Raw genomic sequence first — 15895 nt, forward strand, 5'->3', positions numbered from 1 at the left:
GGAGGCTGGTGCTCCTGAGGGGAGGATGGGAGCTGCACTGCAGCCTGGAAACGCAGCTGAGGGGACAGAGGTGAGACTCCAGGCAAAGAAGAGCTGAGCCAGGAAGGTGCAGTAGGAACAGGGCCTGTGGTGCAGTGGAATAGACTGGGGACAGCTTAACAAGTGTCATCACTGTGGCCTGTTTGATTTGGGTATTTGTCAGTGTGGGGGGGACCAAGGTATGTGGGGAACCCTGCTGAACCTCTTGGTGGGGCCTCAGGGGATGGCAGTGGGGAGTGTGACACCCAGGCAGGGGAATAGCCAGGGCTAGAGGCAGAAACCTGCAGCAGTGCTGGCTGGATTCCCATCCTCCCTGGTCACTGCTGATGCTGCCACCAGGTATTTCACTTCCCCAGAGCAGCACCAGCTACATCCCGTCAACACTGATGGCTCTTGGAGCCCATTTTGTCCAAGAACCAGAGATTTAAAGATTTCCTTCCATAACAAATAAACGCTAAGGGTCAAGCTCATATCCTGGGGGCCACGTTGGCACTTTGTTTGGCTCTGCTCAAAGGACCACAGCAGCTGCCTACTCTCCATGGGAATACCAGCCTAGTAATGGAATTGGGCTCTGACAAGAGAGCTGGGCACAAGTTGGTGCTTTGGCAGGGACCTGCGGGCCTGCTGGGTCGTGCCCAGTCACCTGCTGTCTTTGGGGACACAGAGTCCCTGGGGCAGCCCCTGCCCCTCTGATCAGGGGGTCTGGGGTGCGGGTACCTCCTGCCACATGTCCGACCCTGCTCGACATCACTGGCAATGCTCAGTGCCACCGCGGTGCCCAAACTGGGGGCTGTCACTCTGCCCTGACCCGCTGTCCCCGGTGTGGGGGAGCCCCTCGCTGGGCGCCAGGCTGCGGGGAGCGGGCAGAGCTGCAGACACCTGAGGCGGAGCCCCGAAGCGCCGGGTGTCCGGCGCCCGCGGTGCCCCTCCGCTCCCCCGCCGCCCCTCCGCGCCCGCGGTTCCCCTCCCGCGCGGGGCTCCAGGCGGAGGCGGCGGGGCCGTGCCGCTCGTGCCGCATTGGTTTGCGGCGGAGCCCGTCACCGCCGCCGCGCCGAGATTGGCCCCCGCAGCCGGCGCCGGGCGACCCCCGGGCCCGGCCTCCTCCCCGCCCGCCGAGCGCCGCGGCCCGGGCAGGGCACCGGGCGCGGGCACCGCGCTCCGCTCCGCGCCGCCTGCAGCGGGGGCAGGGCCGGGCCGAGCCGGGCGGGGGGCGCGCCCACAGCCCCGCCCCGCGCCGCCCCGCGCCGCCCCGCACCGCGCCGGCAGCGGGATGTGAGCCTCGGCTCCGCCGGCAGCGCCCGCCGCCCCGCGCCCCGGGAAGATGCTGAGCAGGTGGATGAGTGGCAGCAGCAGGAACCTGGACCGCGAGTACAACTGCACTGTGCGGCTGCTGGACGACAGCGAGTACACCTGCACCATCCAGGTCAGGCTCCGCGGCACCGACACCGGGGCCGCGCTGCCCCCGAAGCCGCGGCGCTGCCGCCCGGCCGCGGCAGACAAAAGGAGCGGAGCGGCGGGGGCGGCCCGGTGCTGCCCCGCGCCGCCAACAAAGGCGGCCCCCCCCCTCCCGCTCCCGCGGCCCCCCGGCTCTCGGGCGGCGACCGGAGCTTGGCTGTCGGCGGCGGGGAGAACCCCGGGGCTGAGCCTGCGAACCCCTGCGCCGCGGAGGGGTGCGGGGATGGCGCGGAGAGCCGCCCGCCTGACCCCGGCGCGGTGATGCCCGCAGCACCCGGAGCACAGCCGGAGCCGGAGCGGGGCAGGGGCAGTCCGGCACGGCCGCCCCGGGGCCGGGGGAGCCGCGGCCGTGCCCCGCGGAGCCGCTCGGTGCGAGCCCTCCGCCGCCGGGCGCGGGGGCTGCGCGCAGCGCGGGGAGGACGTGGGTGCGAAGTGAAGTACGGAGGATGCAGCGGGGCAGGGATGCCCAGGGATCCGCGGGGCAGGGATGCTGCAGGGCAGGGATGCGCGGGGGATGCTGCTGGCAGGGACAGACCCTCCCGGCCCCGCCGCAGCCGGGTGCCCGCTCTGCCTCCCCCGTTAGCGCCCGGCTTGCCGTGACGAGCTCTCGGGTTTTGTAATCGTCCGGAGCGGCGGGGACGGGCGCGCATCCGCCGCCCCCTGCGCCCCCGTGCCGGGAGAGACCGGGACCGGGGCCAGGACCCGTGGTCGGGGCCGTCGCCCCTCAGCCGCTGTCCCTTTGCTGCCAGGGCTGCGAGGGACATCGCTCAGCGCGCAGATGTCGTGGGATCTGTCGTATTGCTGAAAACTAGGGAAACGCACTCCCGGGCTCCGCTGGAGCTAGTCCGGTACCGGGACCGTGTGACCGGGGGATGAGAGAAGCATCCCTGGCTCCGGCTGCTGCTGCGCTTCATTCCTGCCATTAGCATCATCCTTGCAAGGGAGCTCACGAAAACCTGTGCGGAGCCGCACGCGCGGGGATTGCTGCTGGAGGCGGCTGGCCCCAGCCCAGCCCGTGGGCGATGGAAAATTCGGGGCAGAGTTTTGAGTAAAGGTGACTCAACACGTCAATAGCAACAGCTCCCACCGTCCAGCTTCGGGGACCCCCAGTTCTCCCTGCCCTGTGATGCCAAGGAGGGGTGAACATCCTTTCATTTACAGGCACAAACCTGCTTTTGGTGATAATGCCAAAGGACGGTTACCAAGGGTGCTGCAGGCTATGGGAGGCACCGTCATTTTGGCTTAAACAGTCTAAAATTGATAAATAGGGTGATTTGTGCAAATACCACTGAAGAATGGTGGTAACGCTGCCAGTCCTGGCTCACCTCCCCCACCGGGGTTGTAAAGTGTGACCCAGTAAACAGCTCGAACAGCAGCCCAGTTTATTTTGCATAAGCCAAACTAATTCGTCTCTCAGAGGTTGTTTTTAATAGAAATTAAATGGGAAACTGTAGTTTGGGAGAGAAAGTGTGGGCAGAGCAGTTCAGAAAAATCTGGATTTTCTGCCCTTAAGACAATTTGACAAGGTGTCGTCATTTTGTATGTCGGTTTTTTTAAAGAGAAAATACTACTTGGTCCCATATTCTGGTTGATATTTTATGTGTAGCATAGTAAACAGGGAATCCTGGTATTTAGCATGCATGACCTGAGGGATGAAGAATTTGCTCCTGCTACCCTGACAAGCAAGGTTACCCCACTTAAATGCTTGCTCTCGCTTGCTTTCATGCTGCCTTATAAGCCAAGTATTTATAGTCCATGCAAAATTAGGGAGAACATAGCAGGAATGTGTAATGTCTCGCAAGTGAGGAAGCCGTCACCGCGCAGGCTGAGAGCTCTGAATGAGTTTTGAAGGTCATTCCCTCACGAGCACAGAGATTTCACATCTTGCCGAGATCCACAGTGTCTCCTCACCCAGGCTGGTTCTGCGCCTGTTGGATGTAATTTATGTCTTTCTATTTTTGCTTAAATCCGGAGAAACTGGCCGAAGCAGCAGTCATGGTTCTCACACGCAGTGCTCTGGATCCGGGCACACGTCTGGGAGTGGAGCTGTGGCTGGAAGTTTGTGCCTGTGGTTTTGCTGCTGTGCCTGTGTGTCCTCCCTGGCAGCAGGGATGAGGATGGGCTTTGTGCCCTCCCTGGAGTGTGGCCTGTCTGACAGGTCATCTGGCTTCACTGCTGGGGAGGAGAAAGCAGCACTCGGAGGCAGAGCTGATTTTAAGAGGGTTTATTTACATTTCAGATAATGGCATTGGTTAAACCTGTCATAAAATAAACCTCTGGCTGTGCTTGATGAAGGTGTGTGAGTAGGGGTTTGGTGCTGCTGGATAATACCTGAGCATTCTGCTTCTAAATAAAGCCCTTTTTATGTGATTATCCAAGATTTGCTTTGTTCATATTCCCATGTTGAGCGAGCAGTTCATTGTCTGAGCTGGGATGAATTCTTCCTCTTTTTTTCCTGAATTTTCACTCCTGAGCAGCCCATCCAAGCAGGCAGAGGGGCCTGGAGATCTCACCGAGGCCCCCCAGATGCTGTTGGGGGACAGAAGTGCCATGGGCACAGGGACTGCAGTGCAATGGGTCGGGGCAGCGGGGTTGGCACCTTTTGTAGTGAGGTTTTCTTGTGAATTCCAGTGTTTGCTTGTTTAGGGAAGATGTTGTCCCAGCATCTGTCTGTGCTGGATCCCGGGGGTCAGTCCATGTCTGCCAGCGAGCAGGGCCCTGATCTCAGCCCTGCCAGGACTTGGGGACTTGTAGCAGCTGCCTGGATGTGAAGATGTTCATCTTTTGTCTGGGAAAAGCTGATATTTAACAGTATCACAGGCCACAGAGGCACCTTTTAAGGGAATAAAGGTGGTGGTTTGTGTGTGGTCTCCATCAGGTGTGAGAAGGCAGCAGTGCCATCCCTGCTTCATCCCTTGGCATGTGCTGACTGCCCCCTGTGGGCGTGGGGACCCTGCTCACACACCCGTCCCGAGACGTGTCCCCAGGGAGCGGGGCCTGACAGAGAAGGGCAGCCATTCCTGAAGGCGTTTTGCTCATCTCCATGGTGAGGGGCTCGTCTAGCTGTGTATTTAATTTAACGTCCACCCCTCGTGCTCCGTGTCTCCAGGAGGGACGTGGAGCAGGCTGCTGGCCAGGCTCCTTGCAGCGCCGTCGGGATGAAAAGAGCTCTGAAACACCCAGCAATGCTGTGGTTTGCTGTGAGTGAGTTGCTTGTCTGAGGAAATGTTTCAAATTCTTCGCTGTGGTGTCAGTGGTGGCATAAAAGGCTCAAAATAATTAATGATTTGCCATTGCTTGATGCATCAAGCTTTTTCCTGAAAAGACAGTGGCATTTTGTTTCAAACCCCAGTAGAACGACAGGAACGTGGAGACATAAGAAAATAAATATATGGTTTCTTAGATGCAGAATGTTAGAACTTTCTTGCATAAAATCGGGAAGGAATGAAAGCGAGCTCCTGGCTGCACCCTGGGACAAACCCCCTGTTTCCCACTTGGAGCACAAAGTTCTTTAGGAGCCCTGACAGGATCATTAATATCAGGCAGCAGCACAAAGGGGAATCTGGCGGTTTGTGGCAGTGAAGGTTATTTGTTCATTATCTTTTTATCTTCGGAGAGTTTCCAATTGCTTTTCCCGGGAAGTAGGTTAGGAGACCGCTGCTTCCGCGGGGGGGGCTCCGCTCTGCAGCCCCGAGCACGGGTGACGCTCTGGGGGGACAGAGGCCGCTCCCGCTTCCGAGAGCGCCACAAACCAGGGGCTCTGTGCCGAGCTGTTGGTGTCTGTCTGTCCCAGAGCCCTCCCTTCCCTTAATACTGGAGCTCGAGCGCGGGGACGGGGACCGGGGCCAAACCCATTGTCAGAAATGCGGCATGTGGCGGGCTGCGGGTCCCCGGCTGCGGGTCCCCGGCTGCGGGTCCCAGTCTGAGGGTCCCAGTCTGAGGGTCCCCGGCTGAGGGTCCCCGGCTGAGGGTCCCAGTCTGAGGGTCCCAGTCTGAGGGTCCCCGGCTGAGGGTCCCCGGCTGAGGGTCCCCGTCTGAGGGTCCCAGTCTGAGGGTCCCCGGCTGAGGGTCCCCGGCTGCGGGTCCCCGGCTGCGGGTCCCAGTCTGAGGGTCCCCGGCTGCGGGTCCCCGGCTGCGGGTCCCAGTCTGAGGGTCCCAGTCTGAGGGTCCCCGGGTGAGGGTCCCCGGGTGAGGGTCCCCGGCTGCGGGTCCCAGTCTGAGGGTCCCAGTCTGAGGGTCCCCGGCTACGGGTCCCCGGCTGAGGGTCCCCGGCTGCGGGTCTCCGGCTGAGGGTCCCCGGGTGAGGGTCCCAGTCTGAGGGTCCCAGTCTGAGGGTCCCCGGCTGAGGGTCCCAGTCTGAGGGTCCCAGGCTGAGGGTCCCAGTCTGAGGGTCCCAGGCTGAGGGTCCCAGGCTGCGGGTCCCCGGCTGCGGGTCCCAGTCTGAGGGTCCCAGGCTGAGGGTCCCAGGCTGCGGGTCCCCGGCTGCGGGTCCCAGGCTGAGGGTCCCAGGCTGAGGCTCAGCACCGTGGGTCGGGCGCTCCGAGTATCCCCCGGTCTCCTGGTCCGGCGGCAGCGAGGGGCCGGCAGAGCCCCCGAGCAGCTCCAGCTCGGTTCGGCAGGGGGGAGACCCAGGCTGGGGGCTGGGCTGCAGTGGGCACAGGGTTCTCCGGGCTGCGGGTCCCAGGGAGGCTGAAAGCGTTACCACAGCTTTGCTGTTGGCTGTTCAAAGTCATGTTTTTATTCATAGCCTTGGAAATGTGTTTGCAGCAGAAACCCATCGTTCTGGCTCAGCTGTGTCTCCATGAGTTGTGCTGGTGGGGCAGCTCCTTCGCCCCTGGCTCCAGCATTTCCATACACTTGGTTTTGTAGGCTTGGGAGGAAAGTGCCTGAAATGCACAATGAGTTTGAAGGGAAAACAGCAGTCAAAGCAGAGCATTTTGTCTCCTTTTCCTCTTAAATTTATGTCCAACAATATAATTTTAAATACAAAAGATACAGAAGGCAGCTGAGGAAAACATCCACTAAATGTCCGCTGAAAAAGAGGGACAATATTCATTCACATTTCAATGGGAGCAAAACCCCAGGTTGTTTTGAAAACCTGTGGAAAATATTTCTATTGCTGTTCTTTCTCTGCCAGCCGAAATGTCTGTTTTCTGTTCACTTTTCATACCTGTTTTACAGCATTACCTGCTGTGAACCCGCCGGCTATTCCCCTCTCAGGAGCCAATTTCCTGACAGAACTACTTTGCTTATCACTTTCTTGTGGAAGACGTTGAAGGCAAATATAGGCATAGAGTCAGATCTGGATATAGATGTCCACATGCTTGTGCACACACACACAGATGCCATTGGAGAGAGATGCGTACCACAGCACCATGAAAAAGGAATTCGCTCCTTCTGTCATGTTAGAATTAGGTAATGTGCAGCAGGAGGCTTTTTTTGAGGTGTCTGGGGAATACTGAAAGTGCTGTGAGCAGCCCACTTATTTTTAATTTTTGAGTCAGGCTCCAGGAGCCCAGAGGGATTGTGGACACGGGGATGACGTCGATGGCCGTGTGCTGGCAGCGCCAGGACTCACATGATGCCTTGGTTTGCCCCATACAGGACCAGAGGCACTGGAAGCTCCTGTGATCCCTCTCCGACCTGGCACATCTGTTTTGTCGCTGAAATATCGCAGCTGGCTTCTCCTGGAAGCCGTGTATGGAGTGGACAAGGACTCTGTAGGGAGCAAGACCCTCACTGAGATGCCATCAGTGGTGGTGGGCAGGGCCCTGCTGGAGATGCCCTCATTCTGTGGAAACTCCTCCCCAGCTCATGCAAGGGTGGGGGTCCTCTCCAGGGTGTGTGGCATCATAGAATCCTGGAATGGTGTGGGTTGGAAGGGACCTTAAAGCCCCTCCTGTTCCACTCCCTGCCATGGGCAGGGACACCTTCTACTGACCCAGGTGCTCCAAGCCCCAGTGTCCGACCTGGCCTTGGACACTTCATGGATCCAGGGGCAGCCACAGCTTCTCTGGGTACCCTGTGCCAGGGTTTCGCCACTTGGCTCACGGAGTGGCTCCTTGATGGGCCCTTCATGTTCGAGGACGGCTTGTGTCATGCGATGTGAGGAGGGAATTTGTCAGTGGGCAAAATCCAGCCCTGTGGTTTCCTCAACACCTCAACCTGCTGGGGATGGTGGCACTGTCCTGTGTCCCACGGCCAGCACGGGGTGTGGGGGGCTGGTGGGAATCCCAACAGCGGAGCAGAGCACACACGTGCTCCCACCGAAACAGGAGCTGCGGCTCCGAGCAATCCCTGGAAATCACCACGCTCCTGGCTTCCAGAGGCAGGGAAAGCATGGCCCTGCTGTCACCTGTGAGAAATGACATGCATTACTGAGAAGGCTGGGAACAAGCAGGGTTTGCTGTGAGGGAAGTGCTGGGGTTTATTTGCCATCAGTTTTGTGGAGAACAGACAATCCCTCGTTAGCCTGGGGTCAGGCTGGGGACTGTGGCAGAGCCCTGAACATTTCCACTGCCATCGGCCACTTGTTTGTGGGTAGAAAACACAATTATTGTTTAGTTACAGCAAGCTTTGGAGTTGCTTTTGCAAATAAGGTTTCAGGTCAAATTCTTTTATTTTAAGTGTTTCTGAGGTAAATTATTCCAGCAGTAGGGGAGCAATTTCTTGTTGATGATCTGGAATTGCTGTGAGGCCGATGTGTCCACAGTGAGTGTCTGCAGGGACTGTGGCTCTTGCACAGCACAGGGGAGATGGCAGCAGGTTCTGACAGGTGCAGGGATGCTGTGGTTACCTTGGGCCAGAGTTTGTCGTGCCAGGGCTGGGGGATGATTGGAAAGGATCATTGAATCATAGAATCATGAAATGGTTTGGGTTGGAAGGGACCTGAAAGTTCACCTTGTTCCAAACCCTTGCCGTGGGATACTTCCCACTAGACCAGGTCGCTCCAAGGGTGAGGCTAAATGCCCTCCTCTGCCAGGATTAGTAGTTACTTATTTCTGGTTTTTCCTACCAGCCTATTGGCAGCTTTAGAACTCAGGAAAATATATCCTATCCTGATTTGTGGATTCTCCCCTTGCATTCCCATCAGTGTTACATCCACTGCAGCACTTGGTTAGTCTCTGAAGTCTTATTTATGTGGCACCTTTGTCACCCCAAGAGACATTTTCCTTGTGCTCCAGCCCATGCCAGCAGAGCTCTGCCAGCTGCTGCCCAGGCCCAGAAGAAAGGCGAACCCACCATCCTTGGTCACCACAGGAAGGAATCCACACTTGGAGCATTTTTGGAGCTGTCACCAAAGCAGAACACCACCTTAACCAGGGCAGGCTCCATGCCCGGGGTGGGAGCAGCCGCTCACAGGATGGAGCAGCACGGCCCAAGGTTGCTGCTCCCTGCAGGAGCCCTGTGGCTGCCAGAGCTTTTCTGCTCAGTGAGGAAGAGGAGCGTGAAGGGCAGCGGGGTGGGAGCACGCGAGCTCCGTGTGGGAACATGTTCTCTGGGACTCACGGACACGAAAGTTTTTTGTTGTTGTGCTGGGCTGAGCAGGCTGGGACGGCAGAGGGAACGTCCCCAGCGCCACATGTCACGGCCAGCACGCCGAGCCGTGCTCTGTCAGCCTGTGGAACACTGGCACTCCTAGAAAATAAAAACAAAAAATTAGAAATTACATGAAATCTCATTAAATGTGTCACCCAGCGGCGTGTGTGCCTGCGTGGCTTGTGTCAGGATGCCAGAGGATGCTGGGGCAGAAGCCAGGTGAGCAGCACTGGCAGGAGATGTGCCAGCTCTTCTGCCCAAATCCTGGAGATCAGCTCCTTCCTCTCCAGAAAAGAAAACATTTGGAAGTGTGTTTCCTTCCAGAGGGCAGGGATACATGAGATATTGGGAAGGAATTCTTCCCTGTGAGGGTGCTGAAATCCTGGCACAGGCTGCCCAGAGAAGCTGTGGCTGCCTCTGGATCCCTGCAAGTGTCCCAGGCCAGGTTGGATGGGGCTTGAAGCACCCTGGGGCAGTGGAAGGTGTCCCTGCCCATGGCAGGGGTGGGGCTGGATGACCATTAAGGATCCCTTCCAACCCAAACCATCCCAGGATTTGATAATTCTATTTGCAAACAGTGCCTGGTTCTGAGTCTGATGTTTTCCTGGGAAGGGCCAGGGGCAGGTGTGGGAATGCGCTTCAGGTGCTGGTGCAGAAAAGCTCTTTTTATTTCTAAGCAAAACCAGGATTTCTCTAAGTGTGGAGGAATGATCCGATGGGATCCTGGGAGGCAGCTGGGCATTTTGTCCCTCCTGCTTTCCCCTTCTAAAGCTGCAGGCACTGCTCTGCCCTTAATTACACTTGGGTATTAATTACCCTCCAAGCACATCACCTCCACCAGTGCTCCTGTCTTTGTCTGTAGAAGTGACTTGGCAACTGAAATTTCATGAGGAACTTGGTTAATTGTTCACACACAGAATACAAGATGCCATTGTGCTTCCTCCAGCTTGTTATCTGGGAGGGACTCGGGGGTAAAATCCAGGAAAATCTGATTTTCCTCAGCAAAGTAAGCGGCTGTCGTGGCCGATCCCCATCAGAGCTGCGCTGCCACGGCAGCGGGGCTGGTTTTATGTAACCCCTTGGTGGGGCAGGGCTGTATTTCAAACCACGGGATCAACTCTGCATGTCCATTACTGGATGATCCCAGCCCTCCTTATGGAAACCAGGGAGTGTTTGTTTTCCCAAGTTGTCCAGTCTTTGGTCCTGGCCAGGAAAGTTGATGTAAATGGAAACAGCTCCTCTGCAGACGAGGGAACAGACTGAAAACCTTCCTGGTTCTTTACAATGTACTTTGTGTGGGGAAAATGGAAAGGTTAGGAAATTCCTCCTGGAGAGGTGCGGGCATTGCAGGGCTCAGAGCCATGGGCTGGCTCTACCCTGATGATTTATCAGAATAATTTTGCCATAATAATTTTAACATACTTTCTTTGGCTGTTTGAGCTGGGAGCCTCCCTCTGCTCCCAGCCGGCCACGATCCCACCGGAGCCAAGCAAAGGCTGAGTCCCATTTTCCTGCCCTGGGAGTGCCAGTTCTCTGCACTGAGAAGCTCACTGGAAATTCAAGGTTCACATGTATTTTAATCTTTCCTGTCCTGGGAGTGCCAGTTCTCTGCACTGAGAAGCTCACTGGAAATTCAAGGTTCACATGTATTTTAATCTTTCCTGTCTCACAGTAAAGAACATGAGCCCTGGACTCCTGAGCAGAGACAAACTCTTGGGCTGGGTCAGGAGGAAAACCCAGGTGGGCCAGTCCCTGGCAGGTACTGGCATCTTACCAGACAATCAAGGTGTTTTTCTCCATGATAATTAACAGCAGCTTCCACAGCCAGTGAGGTCTCCGTTCATTAATGTGGGATGTCAGGATCTGATCAATGCTGCAGCTGGAAATAGAATATTTTGGCTGCATAATGTCTGTTACCAAAGATGTTAATTATAGTGGCATATCTGTCACATCGATGAGGGTCTTGTGTTTTTCAGAGGGTTTATAGTGGCTGTTTTGTGTTGACTCTTACCCTGGAACACAGGCTGGAATCCCAAAGGAAATATCCATCCAGCTGCCTATAGGGGATTTTTTTAATAAAAATTGACAAAAATTGAGTCAGCCATTCTGGAGCTGGAAAGAGGCTTTAAGGATATATAGATCAGGTAGTTTGTAGCAATTGCAACTATCCCTTATACACTTAACTCATGGAATGGGAAGTATATTGGGACTGGGAAAAAAAAAGCTGGAATCCAATAGACTTGTGTTTGAAAAATAATAATAAATCTGCTGAGCAGGTACTTTTCATGAATCGATCTAGTTCTCATTAGCTTTTCACTGTATAGTTTGCTGACTAATATTTCTGGCTTGCAAGTAAAAATGGCTTTCCAAAGGAAATATGGAATGAGAACAGAGTGTTTTTGGGACCTCAAACCTGGAGCTCCTGTGGCCATTGAAAAAGAAGAGATGTGAGGGCAGCAGAAACACAGGAACAGAGAAGAGGGCTGGGGTTGGAGTGACAGTGAGACAGGACCAGGGCAATGAAGGTGTGATGGGTACTGGGAGCATTCCTGCTGTGCCAGCCCATCCTACTCCATCTGTACAGGGACACTCGTGATCCCTGTGGCACCGTGGAACTGAGCCTTGGCTCCGGCCCTTGCTGTGGTTCTGTCAGACCTCCTGCCCAAGGTGCTCTCTTGGACCAAGTCCCAGCCTAAATCTCAGTTATCCTGTGCTCTTTCTCAATATTAAGGCTCTTCTCCTGGGCTTCTCTCCCTCTGGCCCTTGTCACTGCTGTCCTTCCTTTCTCCCCCAGCGTTTATTCCCTGTGTGTTAACAGGTTGGCATCGTTCCCGTTTGCAGGTTGTTATAAACCCCCAAACCAGCAGGCAATGATTCCCCAGCCTGTCACTGCTTCTTGGGAGCGACTCCTTGAGCACATGACGGGGCTTTTTTCTGCCTGTGATTTCTGCTTCGGTGACAGATTTCTTCATGTGGGGCTTGACAAAGCTGAGGGTGCTCAGGGCTGTACAGGGAGCTCAGCAGGGCTGTGCCCTGCCAAGCTTCCAGGCGGAAGCACATTCCCTTCATGGAGCCTTGGTCCTCGCTGGGAACCCCAGCTTCACATCTGGGCTTTGTTCTGGACATGAGTAAGGTGCCAATACAAAATTAATCCAACGAGGCAAGCTGTAAATGACACTGACAGCGGCTCCTCCCTGGCTCCTGGGATGCTTCCTGCTGCCAGCGGGAGCACGCGGGCACCTGGGCAAAGTCCCCTGGAATTGAATAAACCCACAGCGAACAGGCTGAGGCTTTTCTCAGAGCCAGTGAGAGGAGAGCGCTCCTATTTCCGTAGGGCTTTGTAATTAACACAGGGAATTTTGTTCCGGGATGTCATTGAGTGTAATGGGGAATGATGGCTGAGGCAGTTTAGGCTGATTCAGTTTGGAACTTCTGTGGGCGGTGTGTAATTCCCAGCTCTGCTGGGCTCTTCCCAAGACATGTGTTTTTGGGACACAGTTAATCTCTGTATCCAGGAGCTGATGGGCCCTGCCACGTCCTGCTCATATCCTAGGGCAAGCACACTGCGGGAGCAGCAGGGAGCACTGAGGGAGCCGGTGTTTCCCTCACTCCTAACTGGTCCTCTTACACGACGCTTCCCATTCCCTCAGCTGGTGTGTCTGCTATTCCTCATCCCCGGGGAGAAGTGCCACCTCCAGCAGGCACAGCCTCGGGGGTGGCAGTGGCTTGGTGGCCGTGGTGCCTGTGGGACACACAGGAGGGTCAGGAGGGGGGTTCAGGTGGGCTGGGGTTTTACACCCTGTGCAGTCTCCATGAGACGTGGATAAAGTAAAAACCCGCCCGGAAAGGCTCCAGCCTTGGCTTCTGTGCAGGTCTTGGGGCACCATAAATCAGCCTGAAGGAGTGACTGACCCCGCACACACACTGCCTAATTCATCTCTTTTGCTTTGTTCCACGGATTTCTATGGAGAGAGTGGAGAAGTCAACGTTGAGTGCAGCTGGAAAGGCCAGGGATTGCCATGGGAACAGAGGAACAGGGCTGATGGCAGGCAGGGGACACTGCCACTGCCTGGGAGCTGCCCTCATCCCCACTGCCCCTCTGCTGCCCTGGGGACATCGGGCTGGAGCTTCATGTCCAGCCTCTGGAATGATAACAAGGAGCTGTGTCCCACTGGAGTGAGTCCAGAGCAGCCTCCTCCCGACTCCTGGGCTCTGGGGCTCCTCCAGGGCTCCACAGGTCTGTGCCACCGAGGCAGGGTAGAGCTGTGTGTTTATTTATCCCAAAAGCCAGTGCCAAGGGGGTTATTTATGTACTTACTGAGGGTTTGCTTTTGCCTGCTTCATTTGTCATCATAACACAAGCTGGATCCTTCTCCGCTTGCCTAAAGGAGGCTGGAGCCCGTCTGCCATGGAGAGGGGCTGGGAGAGATCTGAGAGCCCCTTCCAAGGCCTAAAGGGGCTCCAGGAGAGCTGGAGGGGACAAGGGTTGGAGAGACAGGATAAGGGGGAATGGCTTCCCACTACCAGAGGGCGGGATTAGATGGGATATTGGGAAGAAATTGCTCCCTGTGAGGGTGGGGAGGCCCTGGCACAGGGTGCCCAGAGAAGCCGTGACTGCCCCTGGATCCTTGGAAGTGTCCAAGGCCAGGCTGGACAGGGCTTGGAGCAGCCTGGGATAGTGGAAGGTGTCCCTGCCCATAGCAGGGGGTTGGAACAGGATCAGCTTTGAGGTCCTTCCCGACCCACATCCTTCCATGATTCCATGATCCATGGCAGTTTCCTGGGCAGACTGGTGCTGGTGTACCCTGTGCTGAGTGTTGGTGTGTCAGTGTTCCCGAAGGAGCTGTGCAATTCCCATTGCTGGTGTTTTCTCAGTGTCCAGGCAAAGGAATTATGGTGCTGTTTGGCTGCTGCTCTCTTCCAAGTGAGCAGCCTGGCGTGAAAGAAGCCTTACATGGAGCAGGCATGGGAAGGGTGAGTGCTTATGGCTTCTTTCAGATGTGCTTGGGAAAAAAAAACCTCTGATAAACTACAGAGGCCAGAAGAGCTCCTTCTGTAAGTGCTGCAGTTGTCCTGGTCTTCATTTGGGTAGTCAGTGAGCCACAAGGATTGGCATCCCAGCCAAGGGAAGGGCTGAGGGGCAGTGGAGCTTAGTACAACGTTAGAACAGATTCACTCAGCCCCTTCAAATATTTATGGCCTTGCAATCCATACACATTTTAAGCGTGTTTGACATCCTCCTATTCTGCTTTTGCTTGTGGAGAGAATCTGGAGAGCATCTGCCCAGCCGTGGGGGTGGCTGCAGTGGCCAGGCATCATGGGGGGCAGGTTTATGGCTGGGATTTAGGAAGGATCCATGGAGTCTGTTCCTAGAGAGCTCCTTAGTGTGAGGAGGGGCTTTGCACGGCACTCCAGGTGCTGGTGGCTCGTGCAGCCCATGGATTGGGATGCAGGATACCTGTGGGTGCTGGCTGGGCAAGGGGGGGTTTGGCTGTGGGGGTCATCCTGTCCTTGCCCACGCAGCTGGAATTGTGGGAGGATGCACCAGAGGACCACGGGCCGTGCTGGACCTGGGGCCAGGTCAGCAGGGGTGTCTCACCTGCTCAGGAGGGACAGGAACTTATTTTCAGCAAAAGAAAGTCAGTTGTAGCAAGCCAGTTGCCTTCCTGCCGGAGGGACAATTCCTGTCAATCTGCCACGTTTTACTCTGGTGGGATAAAAATAGAGCACGATTTCCAGGCAGCAGCCGCACATCCTGTGGTCGTAATGAGCTCTTAAGGTAATTACCTTTGGTGGGAAAGAGCTGGAGAGGGCGTGCTCGGCTGACACAGGGAGCGTTTGCAAGAAATGGGTCTGTGCTCCTGTGAAAGGGCAGCATCCCACAGCAGGGAAGGCGGAGACGGGTTTGGGACAAGGGCCAGGAGTGACAGGACAAAGGGCAGTGGCTTCCCACTGCCAGAGGGCAGGGTTAGGTGGGATATTGGGAAGGAATCTTTCCCTGTGAGGGTGGGGAGGCCCTTTGCCCTGTGCCAGGGCCTCGCTACGCTCACAGGGTAGAGTTTGTTGTAAAAGAATGTTTTAATCCATTTAATTTCTTCAAAGCCTTATTTTGAAGTGCTGTTCCATAGCTGGGGGTTATCTTAACAGAAATGATGATCTGGGATGAGAAAGTGCCCCGTGCCACCCACTGCCAAGCTGTGCCCTACCAGAGGCTGTCCAGGAAGCCACCACTGCCCTGGGCATCCTCTCCTCGCCCCAGCTCTTGGTGCTGGGGGCTGCAGGGGCAGGTTGGACCCACCTTTTCCCCACTGAGGCTTTGCCCTCTCCAGGTCAATAAATAATCTCTTGGAGCACTGTGGTGCCTCCCAGCTCTATATATCAATTTACCCTGTTGCAGAATACCCAGTGCTTGCATGGAATGGGTAAATTACACCTCCCGCTGTTCCATCTTTGTAACGAATTCGATACCATCTTAAGAATATAAACCACGAGAGCGCTTTTGTCTGACTCAATTTGTGCAGCTGAGGGGCTGATCTCCCGAGCAGCGCCTTTCCTGAGCCTCTGGTAATCCTGAGGCTTTTCTTTATCGCAGTCTCCGATGTGTTTCCCCAATTACAGCCAGATTTATGTACCTGCAGCTCCCCTCCTCTGTGCTGAGGTGGGATAGGACCTCTCCAGGCCCGGGGCTCCGCAGCCGCTCTCGGTGCGCTCACACCATGTCACACAGAGAGGAGCTTGTCCAGCCGTGACTCCTGCGGGGTGCAGGCCGCATTCCCTCATCCTGCTGGGTGTTTTCCAAGCCTGGCTTCAGCAGTGAAGTGCTCCTATAAACCCACCCGACTCCTGCCCCCATCAGTGGCTG

The 15895-nt window shown here is 56.0% G+C and overlaps 1 protein-coding gene across 2 annotated transcripts in view; it reads left to right on the forward strand.

Moving 5' to 3' along the window:
* The first annotated feature begins 1279 nt into the window (after positions 1-1279).
* FRMD5 (FERM domain containing 5) overlaps positions 1280-15895 on the forward strand; it is a 69100-nt gene continuing 54484 nt past the window's right edge. For both annotated transcript variants that reach the window (XM_032122668.1, XM_032122670.1), the window contains exon 1: positions 1280-1462. In XM_032122668.1, coding sequence (XP_031978559.1) covers positions 1361-1462 — 102 coding nt within the window. In that variant the 5' untranslated portion in view covers positions 1280-1360. The remainder of the gene's footprint in view (positions 1463-15895) is intronic.

Source organism: Corvus moneduloides, chromosome 13, assembly GCF_009650955.1.
Source record: "Corvus moneduloides isolate bCorMon1 chromosome 13, bCorMon1.pri, whole genome shotgun sequence".
Taxonomy (NCBI): domain Eukaryota; kingdom Metazoa; phylum Chordata; class Aves; order Passeriformes; family Corvidae; genus Corvus; species Corvus moneduloides.